The sequence below is a fragment of the Anolis carolinensis genome, chromosome 2 (genome assembly GCF_035594765.1).
Source record: "Anolis carolinensis isolate JA03-04 chromosome 2, rAnoCar3.1.pri, whole genome shotgun sequence".
NCBI lineage: Eukaryota > Metazoa > Chordata > Lepidosauria > Squamata > Dactyloidae > Anolis > Anolis carolinensis.
The window spans coordinates 164152058-164179907 of NC_085842.1; the positions used below are offsets into that span (position 1 = coordinate 164152058).

The 27850-nt window shown below is 40.8% G+C and overlaps 1 protein-coding gene across 2 annotated transcripts in view; it reads left to right on the top strand.

The window, feature by feature from the left end:
- The first annotated feature begins 1105 nt into the window (after positions 1-1105).
- dgke (diacylglycerol kinase epsilon) overlaps positions 1106-27850 on the top strand; it is a 35932-nt gene continuing 9187 nt past the window's right edge. The window contains exons 1-11 of one of the 2 annotated variants that reach the window (XM_003223218.4): positions 1106-1223; positions 5095-6290; positions 14223-14382; positions 15622-15741; positions 19254-19397; positions 20799-20956; positions 22073-22124; positions 23045-23158; positions 25080-25151; positions 25571-25698; positions 26765-26876. In XM_003223218.4, the coding sequence (XP_003223266.1) occupies positions 5830-6290; positions 14223-14382; positions 15622-15741; positions 19254-19397; positions 20799-20956; positions 22073-22124; positions 23045-23158; positions 25080-25151; positions 25571-25698; positions 26765-26876 (1521 nt within the window). In that variant the 5' untranslated portion in view covers positions 1106-1223; positions 5095-5829. The other variant, XM_062971000.1, reaches the window with a different exon arrangement.

Here is a 27850-nt window from a genome sequence, read left to right on the forward strand (position 1 = left end):
ATATTGCCAACTTTCTGGTGTCTCCACAGTACTTCTTTCTCATCAGGTCTCCTGTCTTCCCCCCGCCCCTTGTCCATTAACAACCCAAGATTTTGGACAACACTATGATAAGGTCACCATAAATTGAAAATAATCTTGAAGGCACATAACAGTCACAGCAACAACAAAAACAACAACATGGTGGCTGTATCCAGGCAGATGGTTCTAGTTTTTATCAATCAGAAGACAAGTTGGACAATGTCTTCTGATGGATAGCACTAGAGCCATCTGCCTGGATACAGCCACTATGTTGTTGTTTTTGTTGTTGCTGCTGCTGTTATGTGCCTTCAAGATTTTTTTTTATTTATGGCAACCTTATCATAGTGTTGTCCAACATCTTGGGTTTTTTCCTGCTGTGCGGCAGCTCCAAATCAGCCCAAATCACACCTCGGTAGTCAGACAGAACAGAAATCAGTGTACTGTATACAGTTCTGGTCAGTGGATACTGGGGGCAGTTTCCCAAATCCAATGTGCCCCCCTAGCCCAAATCTGGGTATAAGAAGTTACACACGTTTAGGAAGTTGAAGAATAAAGATGATGGATGAAGGTTTCAGGATCTATGGTTTCATTGGACATGGAGGAATGCCCATTGCTGGCTTGCCCATTGCCTGCAAGACAACTTCCGGTGACGCAGCGGATTAAACCGCTGAGAGGCTGAACTTGCTGACCGAAAGGTCGGCAGTTCAAATCCAGAGAGCGGGGTGAGCTCCCGCTGTTAGCCCCAGCTTTTGACAACCTAGCAGTTTTAAAACATGCAAATATGAGTAGATCCACTGGGAAGGTAACGTTGGGAATTGTGGGAGCTGAACTCCAAAACACCTGGTTCCCTGCCAACTCTTGAGTTGCTCTGGTCTCGTCTAAGAGAGGAAAGTGGGGTGCAAATAAATGAAATATATCCTTTCTTCCCTTCCCTTTCCTACCCTCTCTGGCGCCTTGGCTCCCTCTTCTCCCCGCACAGGGCCTGCCAGGATTTTTTTTCCGCCCTCTTTGGGATCGGCGGCTTGCGATTGGCCACCCGTCTCCTAGCAACGTTTCCTAGCAACGCCCATCAGCAGCTTCCCTCCTGTCACGCCCCTTTCCTCCCCCCTCCCCTCCCTTCTGGTTCAGAGAAGCTCAGTCTGTGGCTTCAGCCACATCCGGTTCCGGCGATCAACGGTACCTGCCTAGTGGAGCTCGTGAGCCGGGTAAGGAGGGCTGAGGAGGAGGAAGGGGCGTATGTGTGGACTGGAGGAGGAAAAGGAAGAGGAAGGGGGATCATCTTGAGGAAGAGGAGGAAGGGATCTTCACCCTTGATGACATTACAGCAGGGCTAGGCAGGTATCCCTGGTTGGTTAGAGATGGTGGAAGTGGGCAGTAGCCTCAGAGCGCCCCCTGTTGGTGGGACTAGCACTCGCATCATGCCTCGCCTTCCTCTGGCTGATGGGAGCTGCATTGCACCAGACACGTGTTTCTCCTCTCCATGGCCTGCTCATGAGTCACAGGGTTATACAAAGAGGTGTGTCATGCTGCTGTCCCCTGCCGGGCCCACACTGCAGGGCCCTTTTCCAGGGCCAGGGACACAGTTGGCCCCCTGGATCACACTGCTCAGGTCTGAGAAAGAGTGCAAGCAGGGGTCAGAGATCCTCACTGAGGAGCAAAGGCATCAGTGGCTTAGACCAGAGCTTTCACACATAATAACAACAACAACAACAACAGCCAGTACAGGTGGTCCCGGTGGTGATCGGCACATTGGGTGCCGTGCCAAAAGATCTCAGCCGGCATTTGGAAACAATAGACATTGACAAAATTACGATCTGCCAACTGCAAAAGGCCACCCTACTGGGATCTGTGCGCATCATCCAAAAATACATCACACAGCCGTAGACACTTGGGAAGTGTTCGACTTGTGATTTTGTGATACGAAATCCAGCATATCTATCTTGCTTGCTGTGTCATACAATGTTGTTGTGTCAATAATAACAACAACAATAACTTTATTCTTGTATCCCGCCCCATCTCCCGAAGGGGACTCGGGGAGACTTACATGGGCACCAAGCCCAACAATATACAATCAAATACACATACAATATAAATATACATAAAATACATTCCAATTACAACAAATTAATACATCAGAACTATAGAATCACAACATACACAATAAAAGCCTAGCCATTAGCCTAGGGCAACACAATAGCGATTCAGTCTTGGGGCAGAGGAATAAAATTATATTAGGTAAAGGTAAAGGTTTTCCCCTGACGTTAAGTCGAGTCGTGACCAACTCGGGGGGTTGGTGCTCATCTCCATTTCTAAACCAAAGAGCCGGCATTGTCCAAGGTCATGTGGCCAGCATGACTGCATGGAGCGCCGCTACCTTCCCGCCAGAGCGGTACCTATTGATCTACTCACATTTTACATGTTTTAGAACTGCTAGGTTGGCAGGAGCTGGAGCTAACAGCGGGCGCTCATTCCGCTCCCGAGATTTGAACCTGGGACCTTTTGGTCCGTAAGTTCATCAGCTCAGCGCTTTAACACACTGTGCCACCAGGGGCCCCTATATATTAGGAGTACAATATATTAGGAGCACTAATAACATGGGCCAGTGATAAAGTGCAGAAGCCAGGATATGCGTGGGGGTAGCAACTCTGTCAATTGCTCATCTTAATTGAAGGTGGCTTGAAAAAAATAGGTTTTCAAATCTTTTCGGAATGAGGCTAGATGTGGTCTTACCAGCAAACCAGAGAGTGAATCCGACCCCTTATAAGAGGTATGGACACATGCATATGTTGTAATAACAAAATGTATTGACACACAACATATCTCATGGAAACCTTTTATTTATATATATTTAAAAAAAATAAAAAATCTGGCTACCAGTATTTAAAAAAAAACTCTACAATCAGGACAGTAAATAAAGAACAACACTCAGAAAACAGTTGAATTCCAAACATCAATCAATCAATCAGGGCCAGCTAATACCTCACAACAAAGGATCCCCCCAAGCAGTAAGCAGCCAGAACTTGAAGCTGAAAGGTTATTCAACACTAATCACAGTGGTCAGTTGAAACATTCACACTTGCCACAAACAAAAAATAGTTCTTTCTCCCACCCTGAACATTCCACAGATATGTAAACCCCACTTGCCTAGTTTCCAACAGACTTCACAACCTCACAGGATGCCTGCCATAGATGCAGGTGAAACGTCAGGAAAGAATGCTGCTGGAACATGGCCATACAGCCAGGGAAACTCACAGCAACCCAAAAAATATATGATTTGTAAGATAATAACATATATTTGTCTTGTTAAAATTGCGCAACATTACCTACACACTGCAGCCAACACACTAAGTTGTCACGACACAGTTTAGAAAGCTGTGACTTAGAGAAATCAAAATAAAGACTTTATTATATTCTGAGACAGAAAAGTTAGGATGCCAATCTAATCTCTTCAACAGAAGAGCAAGGAGAGGGTTGATTGGAAGAAAAAACTGGGGAAAATTCCTAAGAATATCAATCTACATCAAAACGGGGTCAGGATAGGTAGTCAAGGAGGAAGGACACTATGAGTCACTCATACTTTTAAACCATTTTACTACTGTCTTAACAATAATAATAATAATAATAATAATAATAACTTTATTTCTATTCCGCCCTATCTCCCTGAGGGGACTCAGGGTGGATTCCAACAACAAAAAGGCAAACATTAAATGCCTGAAACAACAATAAATACAAATACAATACTAAATCACACAAAACCCAAAATAAACCACCTTTATTCTTGGGTCATCTACATTGAGTCATTCTTGGGTGCATCTATCTACATTGTAGAACAAGTGCAGTTTGACACCACCTTAACTGCCTTGACTCAATACTATTGAATCATGGGAGTTGTAGTTTTACAAGCCCTTTAGCCTTCTGTGCCAGAGACTCCTGGTGCCTCACCAAACTACAAATCCCATGATTTCACAGCATTGAGCCATGGCAGTTCAAGTGGTGTCAGGCTGCAGTAATTCTACAGTGTAGGTGCACCCCTTGATCTTCAGTCCATGTTATTGCACACTCAACAATATAATCATTCACAATTGGTTATGTTGGGAGATGCAGTTCAACAACATTGAGAACCACATAGATCAGGGGTCCTCAAACTTTTAAAGCAGAGGGCCGGTCCACAATCCTTCAGACTGTGGAGGGGCCGAATTATCATTTGGAAAAAAAACGAACAAATTCCTATGCACAGTGCACATATCTTATTTGTAGTGCAAAACAACAACAATAACAATGAAAGACCAATACAATATTTAAAAATGAAAATAATTTTAACCAACATAAACCTATCAGGATTTCAATAGGAAGTGTGGGCCTGCTTCTGGCCAATGAGATAGTCAGGTTAATTAGGATTGTTGTTGTTGTTGTTGTTGTTGTTGTGTGTCTTCAAGTCATTTCAGACTCTGGGCGAGCCTAAGTCTAAAATTATTTATTTATTCATTTACTGCATTTATTTACTACATGTATATCCTGCCCGTCTCACCCCAAAGGGGACTCAGAGCAGCTGTATGTACATACAATATATTATATTATTAGCATAGCACAATATTAGCATTATATATTACTATATTGAACTATACCACTATACTGTAATATTATATGTAATATACAATTAATATTATTATATGGTATTATTATTAGTATTATATTGTATAAAATAATATTATTATCAATATCATATGTATATACAATATATTATATTATTAAAACTGATATAAAAATATTATATTATAAATGAGGGCGGGGGCCAGGTAAATGACCTTGGAGGGCCGCATCCGGCCCCCGGGCCTTAGTTTGGGGACCCCTGACATAGATATTCTCTTATCATTTTCCCACATTTTAAAGGAATGGCAAAATAATAGGGATAGGCCTAAACAATCTGGCTAGAGGAGGTGTGTGTTCTAAGCTGAATGAGGGATAGAGTTTGATGATGAGAACAAGGTACCCCAAGTTGCCCACTTGGTGTTACAATGGTTTTTGCAAAAGTCTGATGTTCTTCTGCCTCTCATAAATAACATGTTTTTATTTCAGATGACTTCATTGGCACTTGCCACAATATCCTGACCCACAATGCATAACTCAGATTGGAATTCATCCCTGTACTGTTTTGATTGGAAGCCAGGATGGGGGTTGAATTATGTTTCACTAATTGGACATGTATGAGCACAGAGTAAGGAACAAGTTAGCATTATATATCTAACAAAGAGAGGAACAAGATAGTATTATTTTTAGTGAACAGGCAGCATGTGCTTAATTATTGTTTTGTAAATTTTTTTTAGTTGAGTTGGTTTTGCATAGAACTATTTGTCTTTGGAAATCAGCTAAAGTGATGAACTGTAGTAAAAAGTAGCATGAATGCTTTTGGAGCATGTGATTTCTAGAAAAGGCAAGATGTGGTGAACATATTAATAAGACAGGAAATGGAGATATGGCAATAGTGTTGAGAGTGTAGAGTAGTGGCTAAGTCTTTTTGTGAAGTGCTCAAAAGGAAAGATATTTAATTTCAGGAAACAGATGTTTAAATATAATTTTAGCAGCATCATGAATAAAAGGAAAAAGTGAGTTTGTGTTACAAGAGGTGATGAAGAGCAGTCCAGGAACGTGTTATTAGGTTGATAGAGTCATTAAGAAGATACCGCTGAGCCAAGCTGTTGATGGAATGTAATGATAATAGCAGGAGATCTCTACTGCAACCTGTTGTGGGTTAGCTGTCTCGTTTCTGGTTTAATTTGACACCCCCAAGGGCAAATAAGAAACCCCCAAAGGATGGAAGGGGTTGAAACCAGTAGTTCAGTCTCCCCTTCAGGATTGTTTCCAGAATGGAGTCTCGCCTTCTGGACACTGTGTGCCGTGGTCGTGCCAATCCTGCTCACATTGTGGTGCAGCTTCCGGCGATCCCGGCGACAAGGCCAAGTGCAGGACATCTTGCGCAAAAGCAAGCATGACTGGCAGGACACCGATCTCTTCAGCCAGCCGACCTATTGCTGCATCTGCGCTCAGCACATCCTTCAGGGCGCTTTCTGCAACTGTTGTGGGTTGTGTGTGGACGAAGGGTGCCTGAAGAAGGCCGACCGTCGTTTCCACTGCAAGGAGATCATGACGAGGGGAGAAGGCAGCATCCGGACTTCTATGGTGCACCACTGGATCCGAGGCAACGTCCCGCTGTGCAGCTATTGTGTTGTGTGCAAGCAGCAGTGTGGTACCCAGCCCAAGCTGTGTGATTACAGGTAATAAAGGGAGGACAAATCTGTGAGCAATATTGCGATAAAACAAGGGTAGCAATATTATGTTTGTTCCCTTGATGTTCCTGAGGATTAACCAGACTTATGCAGACATCCCTGAGATCATGAAGAGTTGTCTTCAGACTATAGAGGGACCATTTCTTCTCTAGATGTCCAAGTAGGATCAAGGACTGGGAAGTTAGAGGTCATTATTTCACAGAACCAGTACATGTGGTTTTTCTTATTCACAGATTCACCTATTCATTTTAGGACCTACTGTACAAGGTACACAAGGTACATTCTCTTCTTGGTACATCGACCCCATTAGTTCTAGCTGCCTAGCTAATTTATAGTTAATTGTAAATGTGCATTGGTCCCAATGTATCATTCCACTTTGCTGTGAAACCAGGAAAACCAGAGAGACAGGATGATTGAGATGCACCTAATAGTGTTTCTTCGGAGCAACCCTAAGAGACATCTGAAACTGAAAGACAATTTCCTCTCAGTTTTTATATAATTTCATGGCACACACACACACTCTTCAATCTCTTAAATACATTATATGGTAATTCAACTATAAATCAAAGAACTAAAATCATTAAAAATAAAATAAGCAATTTCTACAAGGACAACATAATCAGTGTCATGGGTCAGTAAGAAACAATAATGAATAAATGATGGACTGTGACTTTGGAGGCAAGGGTTGAAATCCCAGTCAGCCATTGAAAACCTCAGTCTGAATTTGGGCAAATAACAATCTCCAGGCTCTAAGGAATGCAAAGCCAAAGCCCCTCTGAGCAAGTCTTGCCCCCCCAAAAAACCCCATGATTTGTTTGCCTTAGGGTTACCATATGTCAGAAATGATTTGAAGACACACAGCAACAGCATGGTAAGATGAAAATTTTAGGTAGTGAAATTTTAAAATAGAATTAATAATAATAATAATAACAATAGTAATAATAATAAAACTATTTCTAGACCACCCTCCCTCCCCGAAGGGACTCAGGGCAGTTTACAGACACAAAAAAGGCAAACATTTAATGCCTCAAATGAGTACAAACACATTAAAATAATACAAAATAATACACAGTAACAAAAGTAAACTTACAACAAAAAATTAAGCATTGAGATGAAAATAATCAAAAACAATCCAATAAGACATAGTAAAGTAAAACATGAGTAAAACATTATAACATATACCCTAAAAGCAATTAAGATACAATTAAGGGCAACAATACAAGGAGCCAACATAGTGTGATAGTTTGAGCAATAGTTTGCCACTTTGGAGGATAGGTTTCAAATCCCTGATTAGCCTTGGAAACCCACTAGGTAGCCTTAAACTAGTCATACACTCTGTCTCAGAGATGACCTCCCAAAACAAATTTTGCTATGAAAACCCCATGACAGGTTTGTCTTGGACTCACTATAAGTTGGAAATGACTTGAAGGTGCACAACAACACATTACAAAGGTTTATTTTACTGAGGTGTGTAAGGTTATAAATGTAGGATGCAGTCCTTTGTGGTGGTCTGTTCCTGAACTATTACTGCCCTACTCAGGGATTACCCACCAAACAAGCTGATGGGATTCTGAGCAGAGCTCCTTTCATTTGATATATTTCTTTCATCATGCTCAGTAGTCCCTATTCTTTCTGTAAAGCAGTACTTGCTATGCAGGCATCTTTTCATGGTAAATCTGTTCCCTGCTTGTGATAATGTGCAACTCTCTTCCCAGAGAGTGGTTGCGTGATGCAAGCTTCAAATCCAATGATGGTGTTTTTTATCTTACTTTCTATGACTTCGGGCTGTTTTTCATAGCACTTTAGCAGTCTTTTTTTTGTGATGGTGGACTACCTGCCATCTCTTTGTACATCATGAATGTATTTCTTCATCTGTAGTCATACATCCTTTTCTCTCTTTAGGGTGCCTAGAAAGACAGCTATTGTTTCAGTGAATAAAAGAGTATTTAGATTGGAAGAGAGGGTTTTGATAGATATTATTAACTTGTCAGGTGATATCTAGGAAAACTGTCAGTTTGCCAAAATATTCTTTTTGGACATCTTGTAAAAAAAGGGGGAAATCTGCTATCCTCTTGATATCTGATCAACCAATGTCTGTCCCTCATCTTCCTTTAAAAGCATCAAACAAAGAAAACAGTAAAAATGCTGTTTACTGTATTGAAGTTGAGTTGTTCTTGGAATATGAAAGCTTTGGCCAACATCACATTCCATCACTAAGTCATGGAATCATTTGTACCCACAATCCTAAAGGTTATTCTCATTTTATAGGTGAAAGTACAAATAGATGGCCTCTGACAGGTCTTTTGTAAAATACTGCCTGTGTTCCACTTTGCTTTAATATTTTTCATGGTTCTGATAAATATGCATCCACTATTATCCTGTTTCATGTGGTGCTTTCAACATAGAGCTGAATAACTTTTTTAGAAGCCTTTTAATGAAAGCTTTGTAATACTAGAAATTAAGGTGTATCAACTGATTATAAAACACTGTATCAGAAGGAGCAATCTTTTTTTGAAATGCATCAGGAAGTGCATTCTGTGTATGTTGACTTTCATACTCCTGTGTTTCAGACAAAAAATTTAACCTAACACAAGGATGGAGAACCCATATCACAATTCCATCATCCATGAACACTGGCCTTCTGACTAGGGCTAATGGATACTGAAGTCCACCATATCTGGAATACCAAAGAGTGTGGGGAACACTTGTTCCCCACGCTTTCAGGATATCATATAGGAGTGTCATGTTTTAAAGTCCCTTCGGCAAGTCTTTATTGTTGATATGCGTGACACTCCTCATGAAATGCACTCAAATGCCAAAAGGCTATGAGCAGAGAGGAAATTGATCTATTTTTCGGACTTTTGATGCGACATGTGAGACAATAGATATACTGTAGGCAGAGATTAAAAATGTTGATTGCAAGTGAAAGGCCTTTTTGGATTAATGGATAGACATTGCTGAGGGTTGGCTATAGCTATTGGTGTGATAGCTGCCCGGTTGGAGACTGGTATTGAGGAAGTATTTCTTTGCACATGCTAAGGAGATTTGGTGCTACTGCCAAGTGAGTTCCCTGGTATTGAAATCTCTGGTTCAAATAACAACACTTTAAAGAGCTTTGTAATGCGCTTAATATATTAAAAATGGAGCTGGTAGATGTTGTAATAATGTTACAGCTGTGCACCAAAATGATAATTTGTCATTAGGAATGTCAAATCCTTAATCAGTGAAATAATTGCCTTTTCAGAATGCTGGTGTATCTGTAGCTAAATGGAGGGTGCTCCAGCCGTTCTAATTTACAATTGGATTAGCACTGAGGCCACCAAAAATAGCACCAGGAGCTCTGACAATGGACTCTTAGGATAGGGAATAGCAGTCTCACCTCTCCAGCAGATTATAATGGGCCATACTGTTGCTACTGCTGCTTTTTGCGTCCTCTCAAATTGCATTCCTACGTTGAGATCTTGCTTTGGCACTAAAGTATCTCGGCTTTGGACACACATAGGCAGCATGAATGGCAGGCGAATGATAGAACATCTTACATATAGCCCAAAGTTATAGTGGCCACGCTGACTGGGGGATTTTGTGGATTGTAGTCCAAAATGAGCACCTTTCCAGGCTCTAACGCAGACCAATGTGAAATTGGGCACAAAGATCTCTTAGCTGGAACAAAGGGTCATTTGAGTGGTTTCAACAAAAGTATTTAACTGTTCAATGTGTTGTCGAAGGCTTTCATGGCCAGAATCACAGGGTTGTTGTATGTCTTTCGGGCTGTGTGGCCATGTTCCAGAAGCATTCTCTCCTGACGTTTCGCCCACATCTATGGCAGGCATTTTCAGAGGTTGTGAGGTATGGATAAACTAAGTCAGGAAAGGAAAGAATATATATCTGTGTAGAGTCCAAGGTGTGGCAAGAGTTCTTTGTCACTGGGAGCCAGCATTAATGTTTCAGTTAATCACCCTAATTGGCACTGGAAATGTTTTGTCCCTTGCCTGGGGGCATCCTTTGTTCAGTCAAGTCCTCATTGTGTTGGTTCCCATCTACTGTTTTGATTTTGGAGTTTTGTAATACTGGTAGCCAGATTTTGTTCATTTTCATGGTTTCTTCCTTTCTGTTGAAGTTGTCCACATGCTTGTGGATTTCAATGGCTTCTCTGTGTAGTCTGACATGATAGTTGTTAGAATGGTCCAGCATTTTTGTGTTCTCAAATAGTATTCTGTGTCCAGGCTGGTTCATCAAATGCTCTGCTATGGCTGATTTCTCTGGTTGAATTAGTCTGCAGTGCCTTTCATGTTCTTTGACTCTTGTTTGGGCGCTGCGTTTGGTGGTCCCTATGTAGACTTGTCCACAGCTGCATGGTATCCGGTAGACTCCTGCAGAAGAGAGAGGATCCCTCTTGTCCTTCGCTGACTGTAGCATTTGTTGGATTTTCTTCGTGGGTCTGTAGATAGTTTGTAGGTTGTGCTTCTTCATCAGCTTCCCTATGCGGTCAGTAGTTCCCTTGATGTATGGTAAGAACACCTTTCCTCTGGGTGGATCTTTGTCTTGACTCTCATGGCTTGTTCTTGGCCTTGCAGCTCTTCTGATGTCTGTGGTGGAGTATCCATTGGCCTGTAGAGCCCAGTTTAGGTGGTTGAGTTCACCTTGGAGGAGGTGAGGTTCGCAGATTCTTTGTGCACGGTCTGTCAGGGCTTTGATAGTGCTCCTTTTTTGACTTGGGTGATGGTTGGAGTTTTTATGAAGGTATCTATCTGTATGTGTAGGTTTTCTGTAAACTGTGTGGCCCAATTGTTGATTGGGTTTGCGGATGACCAGAACATCTAGAAATGGCAGTTTTCCTTCCTTTTCTTTTTCCATGGTGAATTGGATGTTTGGGTGGATGCTGTTAAGATGGTCCAGGAACTTGCTGAGTTCTTCCTCTCCATGGCTCCAAATTGTGAAGGTGTCAACTCCAACCATCACCCAAGTCAAAAAAGGAGCACAATCAAAGCCCTGACAGACCGTGCACAAAGAATCTGCGAACCTCACCTCCTCCAAGGTGAACTCAACCACCTAAACTGGGCTCTACAGGCCAATGGATACTCCACCACAGACATCAGAAGAGCTGCAAGGCCAAGAACAAGCCATGAGAGTCAAGACAAAGATCCACCCAGAGGAAAGGTGTTCTTACCATACATCAAGGGAACTACTGACCGCATAGGGAAGCTGATGAAGAAGCACAACCTACAAACTATCTACAGACCCACGAAGAAAATCCAACAAATGCTACGGTCAGCGAAGGACAAGAGGGATCCTCTCTCTTCTGCAGGAGTCTACCGGATACCATGCAGCTGTGGACAAGTCTACATAGGGACCACCAAACGCAGCGCCCAAACAAGAGTCAAAGAACATGAAAGGCACTGCAGACTAATTCAACCAGAGAAATCAGCCATAGCAGAGCATTTGATGAACCAGCCTGGACACAGAATACTATTTGAGAACACAAAAATGCTGGACCATTCTAACAACTATCATGTCAGACTACACAGAGAAGCCATTGAAATCCACAAGCATGTGGACAACTTCAACAGAAAGGAAGAAACCATGAAAATGAACAAAATCTGGCTACCAGTATTACAAAACTCCAAAATCAAAACAGTAGATGGGAACCAACACAATGAGGACTTGACTGAACAAAGGATGCCCCCAGGCAAGGGACAAAACATTTCCAGTGCCAATTAGGGTGATTAACTGAAACATTAATGCTGGCTCCCAGTGACAAAGAACTCTTGCCACACCTTGGACTCTACACAGATATATATTCTTTCCTTTCCTGACTTAGTTTATCCATACCTCACAACCTCTGAAAATGCCTGCCATAGATGTGGGCGAAACGTCAGGAGAGAATGCTTCTGGAACATGGCCACACAGCCCGAAAGACATACAACAACCCTATTTAACTGTTCTTTCCAAAAGGCCATGACCAGAGAGGAAATTCATCTGTACTCCCCCTACCCTCCCCATGAAGTCCTCACACCTTCCTCACTCCTCCTTCTCCTGAACTGAGTAGCTCTTGGCTCTATCAGAGAACATCTTCTTCTCAATAGTTGTGCTTCAGCATTGTTGTTTGGCTCTACAGAGTTTAAACAGTCAGTAAATTCAGTCAATTGCCATTACAGATCTAAAGTTGGAACCTTTTTCCAGATTCTAGAAGGCAACAGTAAGCCCTAAGAAAGTGCCATGTTCACCTGATGGGCCAAACATTGCCCATCTGAGGCTTGGAAGTCAAAAGGGTTGCTTCTAAGAATTGTTTCTCTTGGATCACTAAACCATTTCCCCCCTGTGGTTCTTAAGTCATTGTGCCAAATGCTTCTTAAGTTTTCAGCCAAATTTGACTTAACAGTTTCCTCTTAGTAGTCTAGTTTGTTCAGTGTGAATTAAGGACCTCATTCACTCTGTGACTCTCAAATATGTAGCTTTTTGCAATCTTTTAATATTAATAAGTTTGTACCAAAGTACGCAATGTGCCTTTCCCAGTGAGAAAAAAATCCTAAGGCATTAATATGTATATTTTTTTCTGTCTGGTTTAGAATTCCAAAAACTGTCTCATCTTTGTTAGAACAACAGAAAAGGCACACAAATCAGTGAAAGCTTTTTGGATTTTCAAATTTTCATCAGGCAAAATGTAATAAAAGAATATTCTGGGTGAGGGAGAGAAAAGAGGCAAACTTGACTTGATCCCATTTGCACTACAGAATTATAGTACTATTGTTCCACTTGAACTTCAGATAAGGATATTAAGGATTCTCAGCCAGTGTTCTAGTGCTTCTAATTAAAATCGAATCTCCAGAATTCTGTAGGTTGGAACCATGACAGTTGAAGTGGAATCATAGTGCTATAATTGTGTAGTGTGAATTGGCCCTTGGTCTGAGATGAAATGCAGAAGGAAACATTTAAAAATTTTAACAGAGGGTGGACAAATTATAGCTCACAGCCTCTTTCCTGGGCCAGTTTTGCAGCCTAAAACAATGGATGGTTTCAGTGGAGCATAAGGCACACCAGCCCACCTTCCAAGAAAAAGAAAACAAGCCAGAGATGAATCTTCTGGTTTCTTTGTTCCCATTTTTTATTTTTATTTTTATATTGTTAGCCTGGTTGGGCTCTGCCTAGATTACTTAGATACAAATGTCACACCTGATACAGCAGTTGTCCACTTCTATTAGGTGATATGATGACTTTGGTATTTGAGGTTAAGGGTTCTTCTTTTCTCTTGAGTTATGTACATGACGAAAGTTTGGAGACAGTGTAGAAATGCGTAGGGAACTTTTGAGAAAGGGGTGGGGGTCACTTACCACATTCTTCGGAATCTTTGGGAATTGATAAATAAGAAAACAGTAGACCAAGAGAAAGTTGTTTTTTATGTTGTTGACTACCCTGTTCTGGCTGTAGGTCCACCTATTTTGTTTCATCAAGCCTACTGAAAATGTCAGTTTTTCACTAGCTGTCTAGAAATAAAACATTTATTTAGGGATTTTAACTGAATTTTTAATATCAATGATATTTAAATCTGTTTTAATGTTTGTACAATTTTAAATTGTATGCAAATTCTTCTACTGTAAGTCATTTTGAGTCTCCTGGTGTAGAGAAAAAAACAGGGTATTATTAATAATAATAATAATTATTATTATTAATAATAAGTCAGTTGAGTTCAAGCCAGTGTGGTATAGTGATTTGAGTATTGGACTATGGCTCTGGAGACCAAGGTTCAAATCTCCACTTGGCTGTGGAAACCTACTAGATGACTTTGGACAAGTCACATATTCTCAGGCTCAGAAGAAGCCAAAAATGTACTCTCTCTGAACAAATCATACCCTCATCTTAGGAACAACATAAGTCGAAAGTGACCTGAAGGCACATAAACAACTAATTTCTCCTTCTTTCCAGGTGTATTTGGTGTCAGCAAACAGTACATGATGAATGTATGCAGAGCTCCTTGAAAAATGAGCAATGTGGACTGGGAGAGTTTCGCAACCTCATCATCCCTCCGTATTATTTGTTCAGTGTCAGTCAGATGCGTAAAGACAAACACATGGACTATGGGAAGGTAAGCCTTGCTTTGTTCTTGGATAGCCATGGGTATCAAGGTACATGTTGAAAGTACAGAAGGTTGGGCAAGTTCCTGAGTTTCGCTACGGTGCCTTTGGCAAGCCACAGCCATATCATTTGTGGTATTCTGTGCTTGGACCAAGGTAAACTGAATAAAAGAGAAGAAACCAGAAGCATGGATGCCCTTGATATGGGGTCTTTTTGCACTACACAGTTACAGACCACAATTCCATTTAAATATAGTCCTCTCGAATTCTGGGTTCAGTCTCAATATATTGGAGCCAAATATATAAAGCTAGATGACCAATGATTTGACTAAGGCCTTGTTTCCTATATTCAGACAGTGGACAAACCTTCAAAACATGCTTACAAGAGGGGAAAATTGAATAATCGCGAATGTCCCTCAAGCAGAAATATCACTCCAAACACATTCCCCCCTTTTTTCAGCTTTTAGGGGTTTTCCTTCTAAAAGAGTGCTTCATTTTGTTTAAACACCAATGCCCTTTCCCAATATATGACAAGAAGATATTTAACAATCAGGTGTGCATCCTCCCGAACCTTCAGACGGGATTGTGAAGTGCTTATGGATAGTTGTTTATTGGGGATGAAAAATGCACAGACTAAATGAACAAGGCTTGGTTGAATTGGTAACTACTGTATATAGACTGAAGTAAATTCTCCAATATGGGTTGCCTTGCCACCTTGAAGGAAAATCAGTGGTCGCTTACACAAAATTGTTTTAGCCTAGATATTATATCCCTAAGACCTTTTGGAAAACTGTCTAAGGAAATCACCAGATCTAAGGAGCCATAGCTCACTGTCAGATATATGTTTTCTGTACAGTGTACACAGCAGGAACTAAGAAAATATACTGGGCAGTCCTCTTTTTTCCAAGGCCTTCGTCAACGTATTCTCTCCTCTTCCTCTATTACAAAGGGATAATAAACCTGATTTTAATGTTGTTGTGAGGCTTATATTGAGATATTTGTTACAGAAAAACTAGATCATTTGAACTCAATGGTATTTTAGTTATATCATGACTAACTTAAATCTATTGATGGCATTGGGCCTAGTGTAAACAAGAGTAAAACTATATCCATCCCAGTGTATGTGAAACACTAGGAATTTCCGAACAATGTGTCAAAGAGACAGGAAGGGAAAGCATCCACTGCCTTTTCCTTTATGCTGTGTTACATAGATGTAAGTTGTGTTTGTTGTTATTGTTGTTCTTTTGCAGCTAGCCTCCTGCTGTGGGAAAAATTGGACTCCTCTGATCGTTCTGGCTAATACTCGTAGTGGAAACAATATGGGGGAGACATTGATGGGCCAATTTAAAAGCTTGCTAAACCCAATTCAGGTAACTATGTTGATTGAATAAAATTGTAGGGCAAAGCATAGCTGTATTCTTAAGTAAGAAACCAAACTTAGGTTAAAGTAGCTTAATATATCATTCTAACCATATCTAGCAGTATCCTAAATATGCTAAGAAGTAAGCTCCACTGAACATGTGGATAATCCCTGAGAAAAGACGAATAGTATTGTAAGAGACAGCATGGTTGGGATAAGAATGGGAATGCTGTAGGCCTCTAGACATTGTTAGAATGCACCCTTTACAATTCCTTAACATTAAGTACACTTACTAGATCTAATGGGAGTTGTCATCCAGCAACATCTGGAGAGTCTCATGGTTAGAGCTACAAGTTGACTTCAAAATCCTATTCATCCAGTAAAGCCAACAATTGATCTTCGATCAGTGGTTCTCAACCTGTGGGTCCCCAGGTGTTTTGGCTTACAACTCTCAAAAATCCCATCCAATTTACCAGCTGTTAGGATTCCTGGAAGTTGAAGGCCAAAACATCTGGGGACCGACAGGTTGAGAACCGCTGTCTTAGATCACTGTGTGAACCTACACTGTAGAATTAATGCAGTCTGATACCACTTTAACTGTCATGGCTCAGTGCTATGGAATCATGGGAGTTGTAATCTGGTGAGGCATTGGCAATCTTGCTACAGACCTTATAAAATAACAACCTCAGGATTCCCTAGCATTGAGTCATGACAGTTAAAGTGGTATCAGACTGCATTAATTCTACAGTGCAGATGCATCCAAAGTCTCTCAGCTTTACTTGCCAAGATTGTTGTGAGCAGAACTTGAAGTATTACTTTTTTAGGGCAACACTTCATAAAAGAACAACTCATGTCATATCCCTTCTAAAACATTACTTTTGGGCAGCGGAAGGAAAAGTTTGAACCAAATTTTTGGGCAGGATTTTTTGGTTCCAAATTCCTTCTAGGGTATTTAGGGGAAATTCCACCACATTTGCATCCCCTTAAATCAACGGATTTCAAAAAATATTTTGTCCTTAAATTCCTTTTCTTAGGGCTACAGGACATTTCTGCTAGACCCCTGGGCCATTTTAGGCCAAGAAAAGACCTTTTTTTGAACACTTGTCCAACTGGAATGGCACCTTTTAAATGTCCTCATGGGTCCTGCATGGGACTCTGTTCCTGTAACCACACCACTGGACACCACCACCCCTTGAACCACAGCTGCTGTCACAAAACCCAGTATCTGAATCCAGCTCCTCTAGTAGCACTATTTTAGCAGTTCCCAGAGGCACAGGTGTAAAATACAATGATAATTTCTTAAACAGAAGTTCAACGTTGGTACAGTTACAGATTAATTGGTGTACAGAAGCTTAATGTTTACAGCTTTTCAAGACTTGGTTGCTATTGTCAATTATTTAATGCATCTAAATCCTGTTGATTGTAAAACATCTCACTAATTTGTTACTATCTACCCATAATCCTAGCTGAACCTCATTCTAAATAATTCCTTGGTGTCCTAACATTTCATGCTTTCACTCCCTTATGGTATATACTGGACATCATATACATATACATAACCATTTCTAGTTATTCTTTAAGTCATTGCTGGCTTCTGGAGACCTTAAGGCAAACCTATCATGAGGCGTTCTTGGCAAGATATGTTCAGAGGAAGCTTGCTCTTGCCTTCCTTTGAGACTGAGAGAATGTGGCTTGCCCAAGGTCACCCCATAGCCAAGAGGGAATTTGACCTCTTGCCTTCCAGATTCCTAGACCAACACTCAAAGCGCTATGCCACACTAGGTTGTAGTAACACATATTGAACCATACTTTGCCATAATGCTTTTATTAAACACACCATTAGTTTTTGTTACAAAACTCACAACATCATCATACAACCCTTCCCAAACTGGCATCTTTTTACATGAAAAAAGTTCAAGGCTCTGCAGTCGGGCATTTACATCTCCTAACCTTATTTAATCTAAGCTAGAAGCTTGTTTCTATTGCCAGAGTTCAGGCTGAGAATGTATAAAAAGAGAAAATGTAAAATTTTAGCAAACTGGGTTTTTAAAATACACTTAACAGTCTTATGCAATTGTGCCTAGCTCTGATACAAAAGCGTATTTCTATTCCAAATTATTTTCTCTTAGGGCAGTTGCTGCTGCCTTTGCAAAAGAAACAGCAGGTGGATTAACCAACTAATTGGATTGTTTTCCCCTTATGCCTGAGCTCCAGAAGGCTTTCTATCAGAGATTGTTCCACATTTACAGACTCTACATTATCTCCTGGCTGAGTCATTGTCTTAATTTAGTGGGTCATGTTTTTTTTTTCATGACATTGACTGTGTTGTTTTCTTGTATCACTATTGGTGGCTCTGTACATGACCAGCAGCATACAGTAGCACTTCTGTTCAAATGCTCGAAAATGCCATTTCATGATCTTGTGTTTCTACTTGTTTGGGAATTAACCAGTGCCTGGCAGTACTTAACAAAATATCAAAAGGCAGGCAGCAAATCTATTCTCTGCACAGACAAAAATCCACAGCACATTGGGGGCATCTACATTGTGGAATTGACAGTGCTTTAACTGCTATGACTCAATGTTATGGAATCATGGGAGCTGTAATTTTGCAGTCTTTAGCCTTCTCTGCCAAAGTGGAGTTGTTCCTCACCAAATTATAACTCTACCACTCCATACCATCGGCCCACGGCAGTTAGAGTGGTGTCAAACTGCTTTAATTCTACAGTGCGCATGCACCCATTGTTTTAGCTCTTCTGGGTTGGATGCTTTACTTTGTTTTACACAAAACCTGTGTGTGCTTGTTATGCAAGTATTTTTAATATTAAATTTGCACAATTAACAATAAAAATATGTACAGAAAACCTTCTGTGTGTACTTGTTACAGGATAGTGGCAGCACTATTGCAGCATGTTTTCTGAATGGTTACATAAAAGGGCTTTCATGTCCAAATGGGTAATACACCACAGAAGACAGCACTTAATGGGAGTTGTAAAGGGTATTTTAAAAAGAGAAGATATAGGTACTGTTATTCTCTCCTTCTGCCATAATTTTCCCCCTTTGGGGCTTTGCTAGAATATTCTTTAAAGTTTTGCTAAAATAAGAAAGAATAATTTTCTTTTTGGAAATTCATTGTTACTTGGGTTCAAACGCCAAGGAGGCGTTTGAGCCCAAAAATAGCACAGGATGCAGCGACCAAAGCCTGCTGTTTCTCAGGACTCCTGCTGGATTGCTTTGTTCTCTTCGGCAGAAATTCACAACAGCAAGCCAAGTTCTTGATAGCCAGTTCAAACAAGCTACATCTGAAATAGTCTCAAAAAATAACACATCTGATTTATTACATAATACATTGACTCCGGTTCTGTTGTGAGAGCACAAGGGTAGAGCATCACTACCTAGATTAATGTTCCTTGTAGTGATAGTGTAACAGGATTATTGGTTTGCTTTCTTGAAGAGAGGCAGCAATTGAGCTCTGAAGTCAAATAATTCCCATCTTAGCAATAAACCTTTTTTCAATCTTTTCAGGTGTTTGAACTGACCAAAACAACCCCAGCAAAGGCACTCCAGCTTTGCACCTGGTTGCCTTGCAATTCTGCTAGAGTGTTAGTCTGCGGCGGAGATGGCACCGTGGGCTGGGTCTTGGATGCAATTGATGACATGAAAATTAAGGTACATGGCTTCTTAAAAGATTTCCACTCGTGACCCATTTCCACCTGAGATGTAGGAGCCCCTGGTGGAGTAGTGGGTTAAAGCCTGCGACTTGAAGGTTGGGTTGCTGACCTGAAGGCTGCCAGGTTCGAATCCCACCTGGGGAGAGCGCGGATGAGCTCCCTCTATCAGCTCCAGCTCCATGCAAGGACATGAGAGAAGCCTCCCACAAGGATGGTAAAAACATAAAAAACATCCGGGTGTCCCCTGGGCAACATCCTTGCAGACGGCCAATTCTCTCACACCAGAAGCGACTTGCAGTTTCTCAAGTCGTTCCTGACACGAAAAAAAAATCCACCTGAGATTTTTTTTATGACCTGGGGTATATAGGTATATAAAAGAGGTATAAAAATCAAAGATTTATTGATAATAATTATAATTATAATTCACTATTATAATTGTATATTTATATTACATGCAATATTACTAATAATATTGCAATATAGTTGTATAATATAATATATTGTATGTATATATACTTGTAAACCGCCCTGAGTCCCCTTCGGGGTGAGAAGGGCGGTATATAAATGTCGCAAATAAATAAATAAATAAATAATATATCAGTATTTGCAAGGCTTGCTAAACATGAAGTACAGCTGAAGCATTTTCTGCAGAGTCCATTGTAAACATTGCACAACAGATCCATGTAAATGTCTAAAACAGCCACTAGGTAGCATTTAGAATACCTTTACTGTTGCAGAATATTTCAGGACATTCAGCTAAAGGAATCCCCTTTGGGGTTGGGACTAAACATGGGAAGGCCTGGAAAAACATAAGAATTGGGGGAGCAATTGTTTTTTTTTGTCAGGGGAGTCCCCAATTTTTCCATTTTTTCCCCAGGCCTAGTTGAGACCCCTGGTTTAAGAAGCAGTGGTTCTCAACCTTCAATGCTCCAAGTATTTTTGACTTTGGCTCCCAGAAATCTCAGCCAGTTTACCAGTTGTTAGGAATTGTGGGAGCTAAGTCCAAAAAACCCGGAGAACCAAAGGCTAAGGGCCCTTCAACACAGCCATATAACCCAGAATATCAAGGCAGATAATCCACAGTATCTGCTTTGAACTGAATTATCCGAGTCCACACTGTCATATAATCCAGTTCATTGTGGATTTTATACAGCTGTGTGGAAGGGGCCCAAGAACCACTGCTCTAGAGTGTTTAGGAGAACTCTTTGACCCACTTCTTTACTGCTTCAAAATGCTACTACTGACTGCATGCTAAGAAGTAATAATCCTTCGAGTCGTTTTTCAATTAATGGTATTTAAACTGTCTTTTGAGTTCTGGGATTAAATGTGAGGAGGCCAAGAGCAGGGAGACCTGTACAATTGAGAGTTTTATGACTGACTGAATCCCTCTATATGACAGGGTCAAGAGCGCTATGTCCCCCAGGTGGCAATCTTGCCCTTGGGGACAGGTAATGATCTCTCCAACACCCTGGGCTGGGGGGCAGGATATGCCGGAGAGATCCCAGTGGAGCAGATTCTGCGCAACGTCATGGATGCTGATGGAATCAAGTTGGACAGGTGAGCTGCCAAGCAGAAAGTCACCAAGATCACTGAATTGTATCTTTTGAGCCTCTATAAAAGATTCCCATAGGAAACTGAGTGAGGGTTTTTAATTCTGACATCTGTCCTTGGTACTTAGTGGCACAAAGCATGGTATGGCTGTGCTTTGATTTCTGCAGAGATTGCTTGGGTTTTGTCATGCTGTTGGTAATCATCATGAATGTAGCAAAAACAGATTAAATGGGGGAAGAGGAAAGGAGCCCAGCTTAATGGTAGAAAGGGTAAAGGTCACAGAAGAAGCAGCTGCCTATGAAAGCAAAGCTCATGATGACAGGAGATCAGCGAGCCCTTTAGTAAGCAGCTTTGAAGGAATCTAACATTTCAGTTTTAATCTAAGCCCATGGCAACACAAATGCAGCCACATTGTTGGCTTAGAAAAATGCAGCACAAACATGAACATAATTTTAGGTGCTATTGAGCCGCAGTATATATGTGAGGGACCATGTTAATCTCTCTCTAGATTAATACAGATTTAGATACAGGTGACAGAGTTATATAAGTGCTTAAAATACACACATTTCCTTTTATATCAGTGGTTCTCAACCTGTGGGTCCTCAGGTGTTTTGGCCTACAACTCCCAGAAATCCCAGTCAGTTTACCAGCTGTTAGGATTTCTGAGACTTGAAGGCCAAAACATCTGGGGTCCCACAGGTTGGGTACCACTGTTTTATATGCTAGAACTCTCTCAACTTCATGCCCATTGGCAAAAAATCTACAGCTTAAAACTACATCAAAGAATACCATTAAAACATAGATGAACCAAACACTTTATCTACACAATAGCAGCCCAGCAGTAAATTGTTCTTTTTTGTGAGCTTTCATATTTGTGCTTTGGTTCAAGGATCTTTCAACATTTGTGAGATGTTATATTTAAATCAAATGAATGAAACAAACGGCTTTGCTAGATGCGTGATTAGCCCCCTTTCCCTAAAGCCAGAAATCAGTAACTGGCTGCAAAAAAGTTTTTGGAGGAGTTTGAATTTTTAGATAACAGAGACTCGGCCTGTATTTAGGGGGTTTTTTCTGACAATGTTGTTTAACTTGTATATCAATATATCATCCTCGCCCTTTTAGATGGAAGGTCCAAGTGATAAATAAAGGCTACTACAATTTAAGAAAACTAAAGGTAAGATTTGGAAATTGTGCCCTATTAGCCTCTTAGATATTGACTCTAAGTTACATAGTAAACATCTGTTAAACAAATTAGAGAACTGGGAATTTAATAACCAAATCATTCACCCTGAACAGACTAGTTTCAGAAAAGGACAGAGCACAATCAACCAGTGTTTGACCTTGTATTTCTTAGCCCAACAAACAATTGCTGGGCCTACCAAACATCTATTTGCCTTTGTCGACTTAGCAGCAGCTTTTGACTCAATCGATAGAAACCTGTTGTGGCATAAACTGGCTAACCAACATGGATAAGCACCTACTGTTTTTAATCAAGGCACTTTATTCTAACACCATGGCTAGAATAGGAGTTGGTGTTTGTGGCTCATTAACTGACCCCATCCATACTAATAAAACAAGGGTGTCTACTGGCACCAATACTCTTTAATCTATATTTGAATGAGAGCTGAGAACTGAATATGTGGAGTCGATTGGTGTAAATTGTAGGGGTGATGCAGATATTTGATCTGGTTCAGGATCTTGACCCCTTGTTGTTACCAGCTTATTTATTTTAACTTTGGTTGTAATGTGGGTAGTATGTTGTATATGCTAAATGTATTTGTCAAATGTTTTGATACAGCCGATAGGCTAATCTTATTCATCTTATTAAAACGTACTACTGAAAATACCAAGTTTTTAAATACTAAAAAGACCAAGTATGGTCATGCCAAAGTGTAAAGACACCTTTTATTTGTTTGCTACAGGGTGGGGAAGCTGTGGTCACCTAGATGTTGTGCTTTAGCTGCCAGCATTGTTGACAGATGAGATTTAGAGTCCAACAGCCCCTGAGGGAGGGTCACAGATTCCTTTTCCCTGGGTAACTATTCTTGCAGTATAGCCAGGAGTTTTCATGTCTTCTTTCTCCTTTTTTTGCAGATCTTCACAATGAACAACTATTTTTCCATAGGGCCAGATGCTCTCATGGCCTTAAACTTTCACGCTCATCGTGAGAAATCTCCCTCTTTGTTTTCCAGTAGGATCATTAACAAGGTATGTCAGGCAAAACCAAAATTTACTGCATCCCAATAAACTGGGTCACTTCAGAGGACATCTGTTGTGATTTTTCCCCTCTAGGTCCGGCCCTCCAGGTGTTTTGGACTTCAGCTCCCAGAAATCCTGACCATTGGACAAGTTGGCTAGGGCATCTGGGAGTTGTAGGCCCAAACACCTGGAGGGCCGCAGGTTGTGCAGAATTGTTCTAGGTCAACGTGGCCAAATGTAATAGCTCTTGGGGCCAATTTTGTGTCCCTAATCCTCCCCAGGAATCTATAAAGAATGTCAGCTATAACAAAAATGATTAGAAATCCAATTTCAGATGTAAAAACTATGGTGTTTCTTATGTTTCAAAGGTAAATCTGTTTCAAAGGTAAATAGTTGCTCTGAAGGCTTCCAGAAGAGGCAATTTGCTCAGCTTTCTTTCTACCTTTCTTCCTTCCATCCATCTCCCTCTGTCTCTTTCTTTCTTTCCTCCCTTCCTCTCTCCCTTCCTTCCTAGAAAAAGTTCATTCCTGGAAGCCAATGAGGTTAAGGATCCAACTTTTCCTACCCTGCTCTAAGCTGAACCTTCTAGTTGCAAGCACATTAAATTGACCAATTTAAGTTGAGCAAATATCTAATCAAAGCCTCATTGTGTAATACTCTTTTTAAACAATTTACTGAGGTTGCTAATCATAAAAAAGTAGTTCAATAGAGTCCAGTAATATTTAGATTAATCATGACCAAGTTAAATCCCATTCTTTTTTTAGCAAGAGAGATTGCTTTACCTCAGTGGTTCTCAACCTGTGGGTCCCCAGATGTTTTGGCCTCCAACTCCTAGAAATCCTAACAGCTGGTAATCTGGGATTTCTAGGAGTTGTAGGTCAAAACACCTGGAGACCCACAGATTGAGAACCACTGCTTTACACTCTTTATTTTTTTTAAAAAAAATTTTTTAAACCAAAGCAGAGTTCTAACAAATTCAGGTTTTATTTTTAATCTTTCTATTAGGCCCTCAAAGAGGTCCAAACGCATAAAATTGTTCCCTGGCCCCACTACAGTTGTCCACTCCTGCCTTTACTGATACGATCAGGCTTTGAATTTTGAAGATATCTGACCATTTCCACCATGTCACTCATTCTTTCTCAGTGTTTTATAGTCCGTCAATGGAATTGGTATCTAATGGAATCTATAGTTTTCACAAACTCTTGCTAGAAGTGTTCAAACTGTGATAGGATTTCATGCTTATGGAGTGGAGATGCCCTTAGAGTAGAAAATTCTAGAAAGATGTTTATGTCAGATTGGTTGTTGCACATGGTTAGATCCAAAGACTTTTGTGTGGGGATCCCTTGAAAATGCAGCTGACCATCAGAGAAAGGAACGCATAGTACGAATAGTTTTAAAAGTACAATCAGTGCCAGTGCTGTTTTCCCAATCGTTTAGAATTGTTATAGGATACAGTGACTTTGTTAATGTTACTGTGTTAACATACGTAAAAGAATGATAATCTATTACTGAAGATTTGAAAGTTAAGTATATACAGAATGATATCCATATTCGTGGGACCAGTCCCCATGGTTTCATAAAATATGTATTCTCTGGGCATTTTTAGGTCCACCAGACAATTCTATGCAATATCTACAGCAGAAGTTGACCATAGAGTCAGGCTGGAGGATGTAGCAATGCAGAGTTTTGCATATCCACCTGAAGTCCTGGAATATATGAATACAGGAGTCATACTATATTTAATTGTTTCATAATAGAATAACAATGATTAAAATTGGTGTTTCAGGATTGCCTCTTGCTTGAAAATATTACCATTTAATCACTAGAACTCCAGTGATCTGAGTTCATAGAAGAAGCAACTCCACAGAGTCTAGTCTTTGTAATTCACAACAACACACACACCTCCCTTTGTTTGTTTGTTTTTCTACAGGCTGTTTATTTTTTCTATGGAACCAAAGATTGTTTAGTACAGGAATGTAAGGATTTGAACAAAAAGATTGAGGTAAGGCTATTATTTCTGCTTTTCATAGTTAATTTGTTGGTTTTCTCCGTCGGAAATACATTAATAGTTGGAAGGCCATGGGACGTGGAAAAGACTGCATCTAGGATTGTTTAAATTCACAGTGCTCTCAGGGCGGCTTGCTGGCCACTTGAGCAGATGGAAGTCAAAAGGACTTGGTGGCTCTTTCCAGAGAGGAGGTGGAAATATGCTTAGTAATTACTGAAAGCTTTGGCCTCCCCTCCTCTGTCATATTCTCATATTTCTAAGGATTTATTTGATCACCAAATCAGGTGGGCTCAAAGCCCTTGAACTCCTTATAAAATAGCTGCTCTTGGCTCCTCTTCTTAAGCTATAGACCTTGTTTTGGACTAACTCCTTGTTCATAGAACTTGGTAGCAATTTGTTGTATATCTTTAAAGCTAGAGTTGGATGGAGAGAAAATCGACCTGCCCAGTTTGGAAGGGATCATAGTGCTGAATATCGCCTACTGGGGAGGTGGCTGTCGATTATGGGAAGGAATGGGAGATGAGCTTTACCCTCTGGCAAGGTAAGAGTGTGCTGCCGGGTACATAATCTGTATGGAAATGGATGTATCAGGGACTCATGTATTTAGGGGACAGTGTGTCAAGTCAGTACTGCTTTGTCATGTAATCCGTACTGGACTTGCCATCAAGACATTTCTAAATAACAGGCTTTCTCAACCTTTGATTGTCTTACTATTGATCTGACATCCTGCCTTGTCTCTTTCCCCAACAAAACTCTCAAATTCTTTTTTAGCTTTCTCCTTGGTATAAATGGGAAAATTTTAATTTTTTTTAAACCCAAAATTTTCATCATTATTTCTTGTATGCTAGAGAGCCTAATGAGCTCTGTAAATGTTTTCTCCCTATAAACAAAATAAAGGTGTCCTCCACTCTATTAGCTTGTGGCTGCAAGAAGGAAATTGTATAAACCCCACACCCACACATGTAATTTGGGTTTATTTTAACATAGAAATAATTGGGTGCATAGCACAGTTCCAGATGTGTCTGCTATCTTCATGGAGTCAGAACTTTGCGCTGCACTGTACAATCTTTTGTGAGTTTAAGATTATTATTTCGTATCAGGAGCAACCGGAGTTGCTTCTGGAGTGAGAGAATTGGCCATCTGCAAGGACGTTGCCCAGGGGACGCCCGGATGTTTTTGATGTTTTACCATCCTTGTGGGAGGCTTCTCTCATGTCCCCGCATGGAGCTGGAGCTGATAGAGGGAGGTGAGTGAGTTTAAGAAAAAAAAAAAAGTGAGTGAGTGAGTGAGTTTAAGAAAAAAGATGTGAAGTGTTGCCACTCCTTGCCACAACCAAACCATTCGTTTAAGGCCCTCTGGGTTTTAGGGTTTGTGAGGCCATGTGCCTCATAGTCTTTTCCTAGTGGTACTGCATACAGGATGTTGTATCTAATATGGCTTCGTTAATAATAAATTAACGAAGAATTCCTGGATAATGCTTTGAATGCGATTTCCTGCTTCTTAGCGGGGGGTTGGACTGGATGGTCCATGAGGTCTCTTCCAACTCTACTATTCTATGATTCTGTGATTCTATGAAATATTAATAAAGTATTTTTTTTCTGTTCCAGAAATGATGATGGACTATTGGAAGTTGTTGGGGTGAATGGCTCTTTCCACTGTGCACAGATTCAAGTAAAGCTTGCAAATCCCATCCGGCTGGGTCAGGCCCATACTGTGAGGGTAGGTGACAGGCATCGGAGCAGGCTGATGAGGCATATTCTCCCATGGCTGCTTTCCATCTTCTTTATTCAATGTTCTTCATAGCTTGAAGAAGAGACGAGAGGGGATATGATAGCCATGTTTCAGTACAGGGTGTTTGAAAAAGAACTTCCTATTCTCCATTTAAATTAAATAGGGAGTTCTTTTTCAAACACCCTGTATTTTAAAGGATGTCATATTAGAATCATAGAATCATGGAATTGTAGAGTTGGAAGAGACCTCACGGTCTCCAATCCAATCCAACCCCCTGCAAGAAGCAGGAAAATCTCTTTCAAAGCACCCCCGACAGATAGCCATCCAGCCTCTGCTTAAAAGCCTCCAAAGAAGGAGCCTCCGCCACAGACCGGAGCAGAGAGTTCCACTGCCGAACAGCTCTCACAGTTAGGAAGTTCTTCCTGATGTTCAGGTGGAATCTCCTTTCCTGTAGTTTGAAGCCATTGTCCCAGATCCTAGTCTCCAGGGGAGCAGCAAACAAGCTTGCTCCCTCCTCCCTATGACTTCCCCTCACATATTTGTACATGGCTATCATGTCTCCTCTCAACCTTCTCTTCTGCAGGCTAAACATACCCAGCTCTTTAAGCCACTCCTCATAGGGTTTGTTCTCCAGACCCTTGATCATTTTAGTCGCCCTCCTCTGCATGCTTTATTAAGGATAGAGCAAGCTTGTTTTCTGTTCCCATAAAGCAGGCCTGCACAACCTGCAGCCCACCATCTGTTTTGGCCTCCAACTCCCAGAATTCCTGGATAAGCTGGCTAGGGCTTCTGGGAATTGGACACCAAAACCGCTGGAGGGCCATAGGTTGTGCAGGCCGGCTTTAGAGACTAGGACAGAGAGCAGAGGATTCAACTGACAGGAAAAGAGATTCCACCGAAACATTAGGAAAAACTTCCTGATAGTAAAAGCTGTTGAACAGTGAAACATGCTGCCTCAGAAT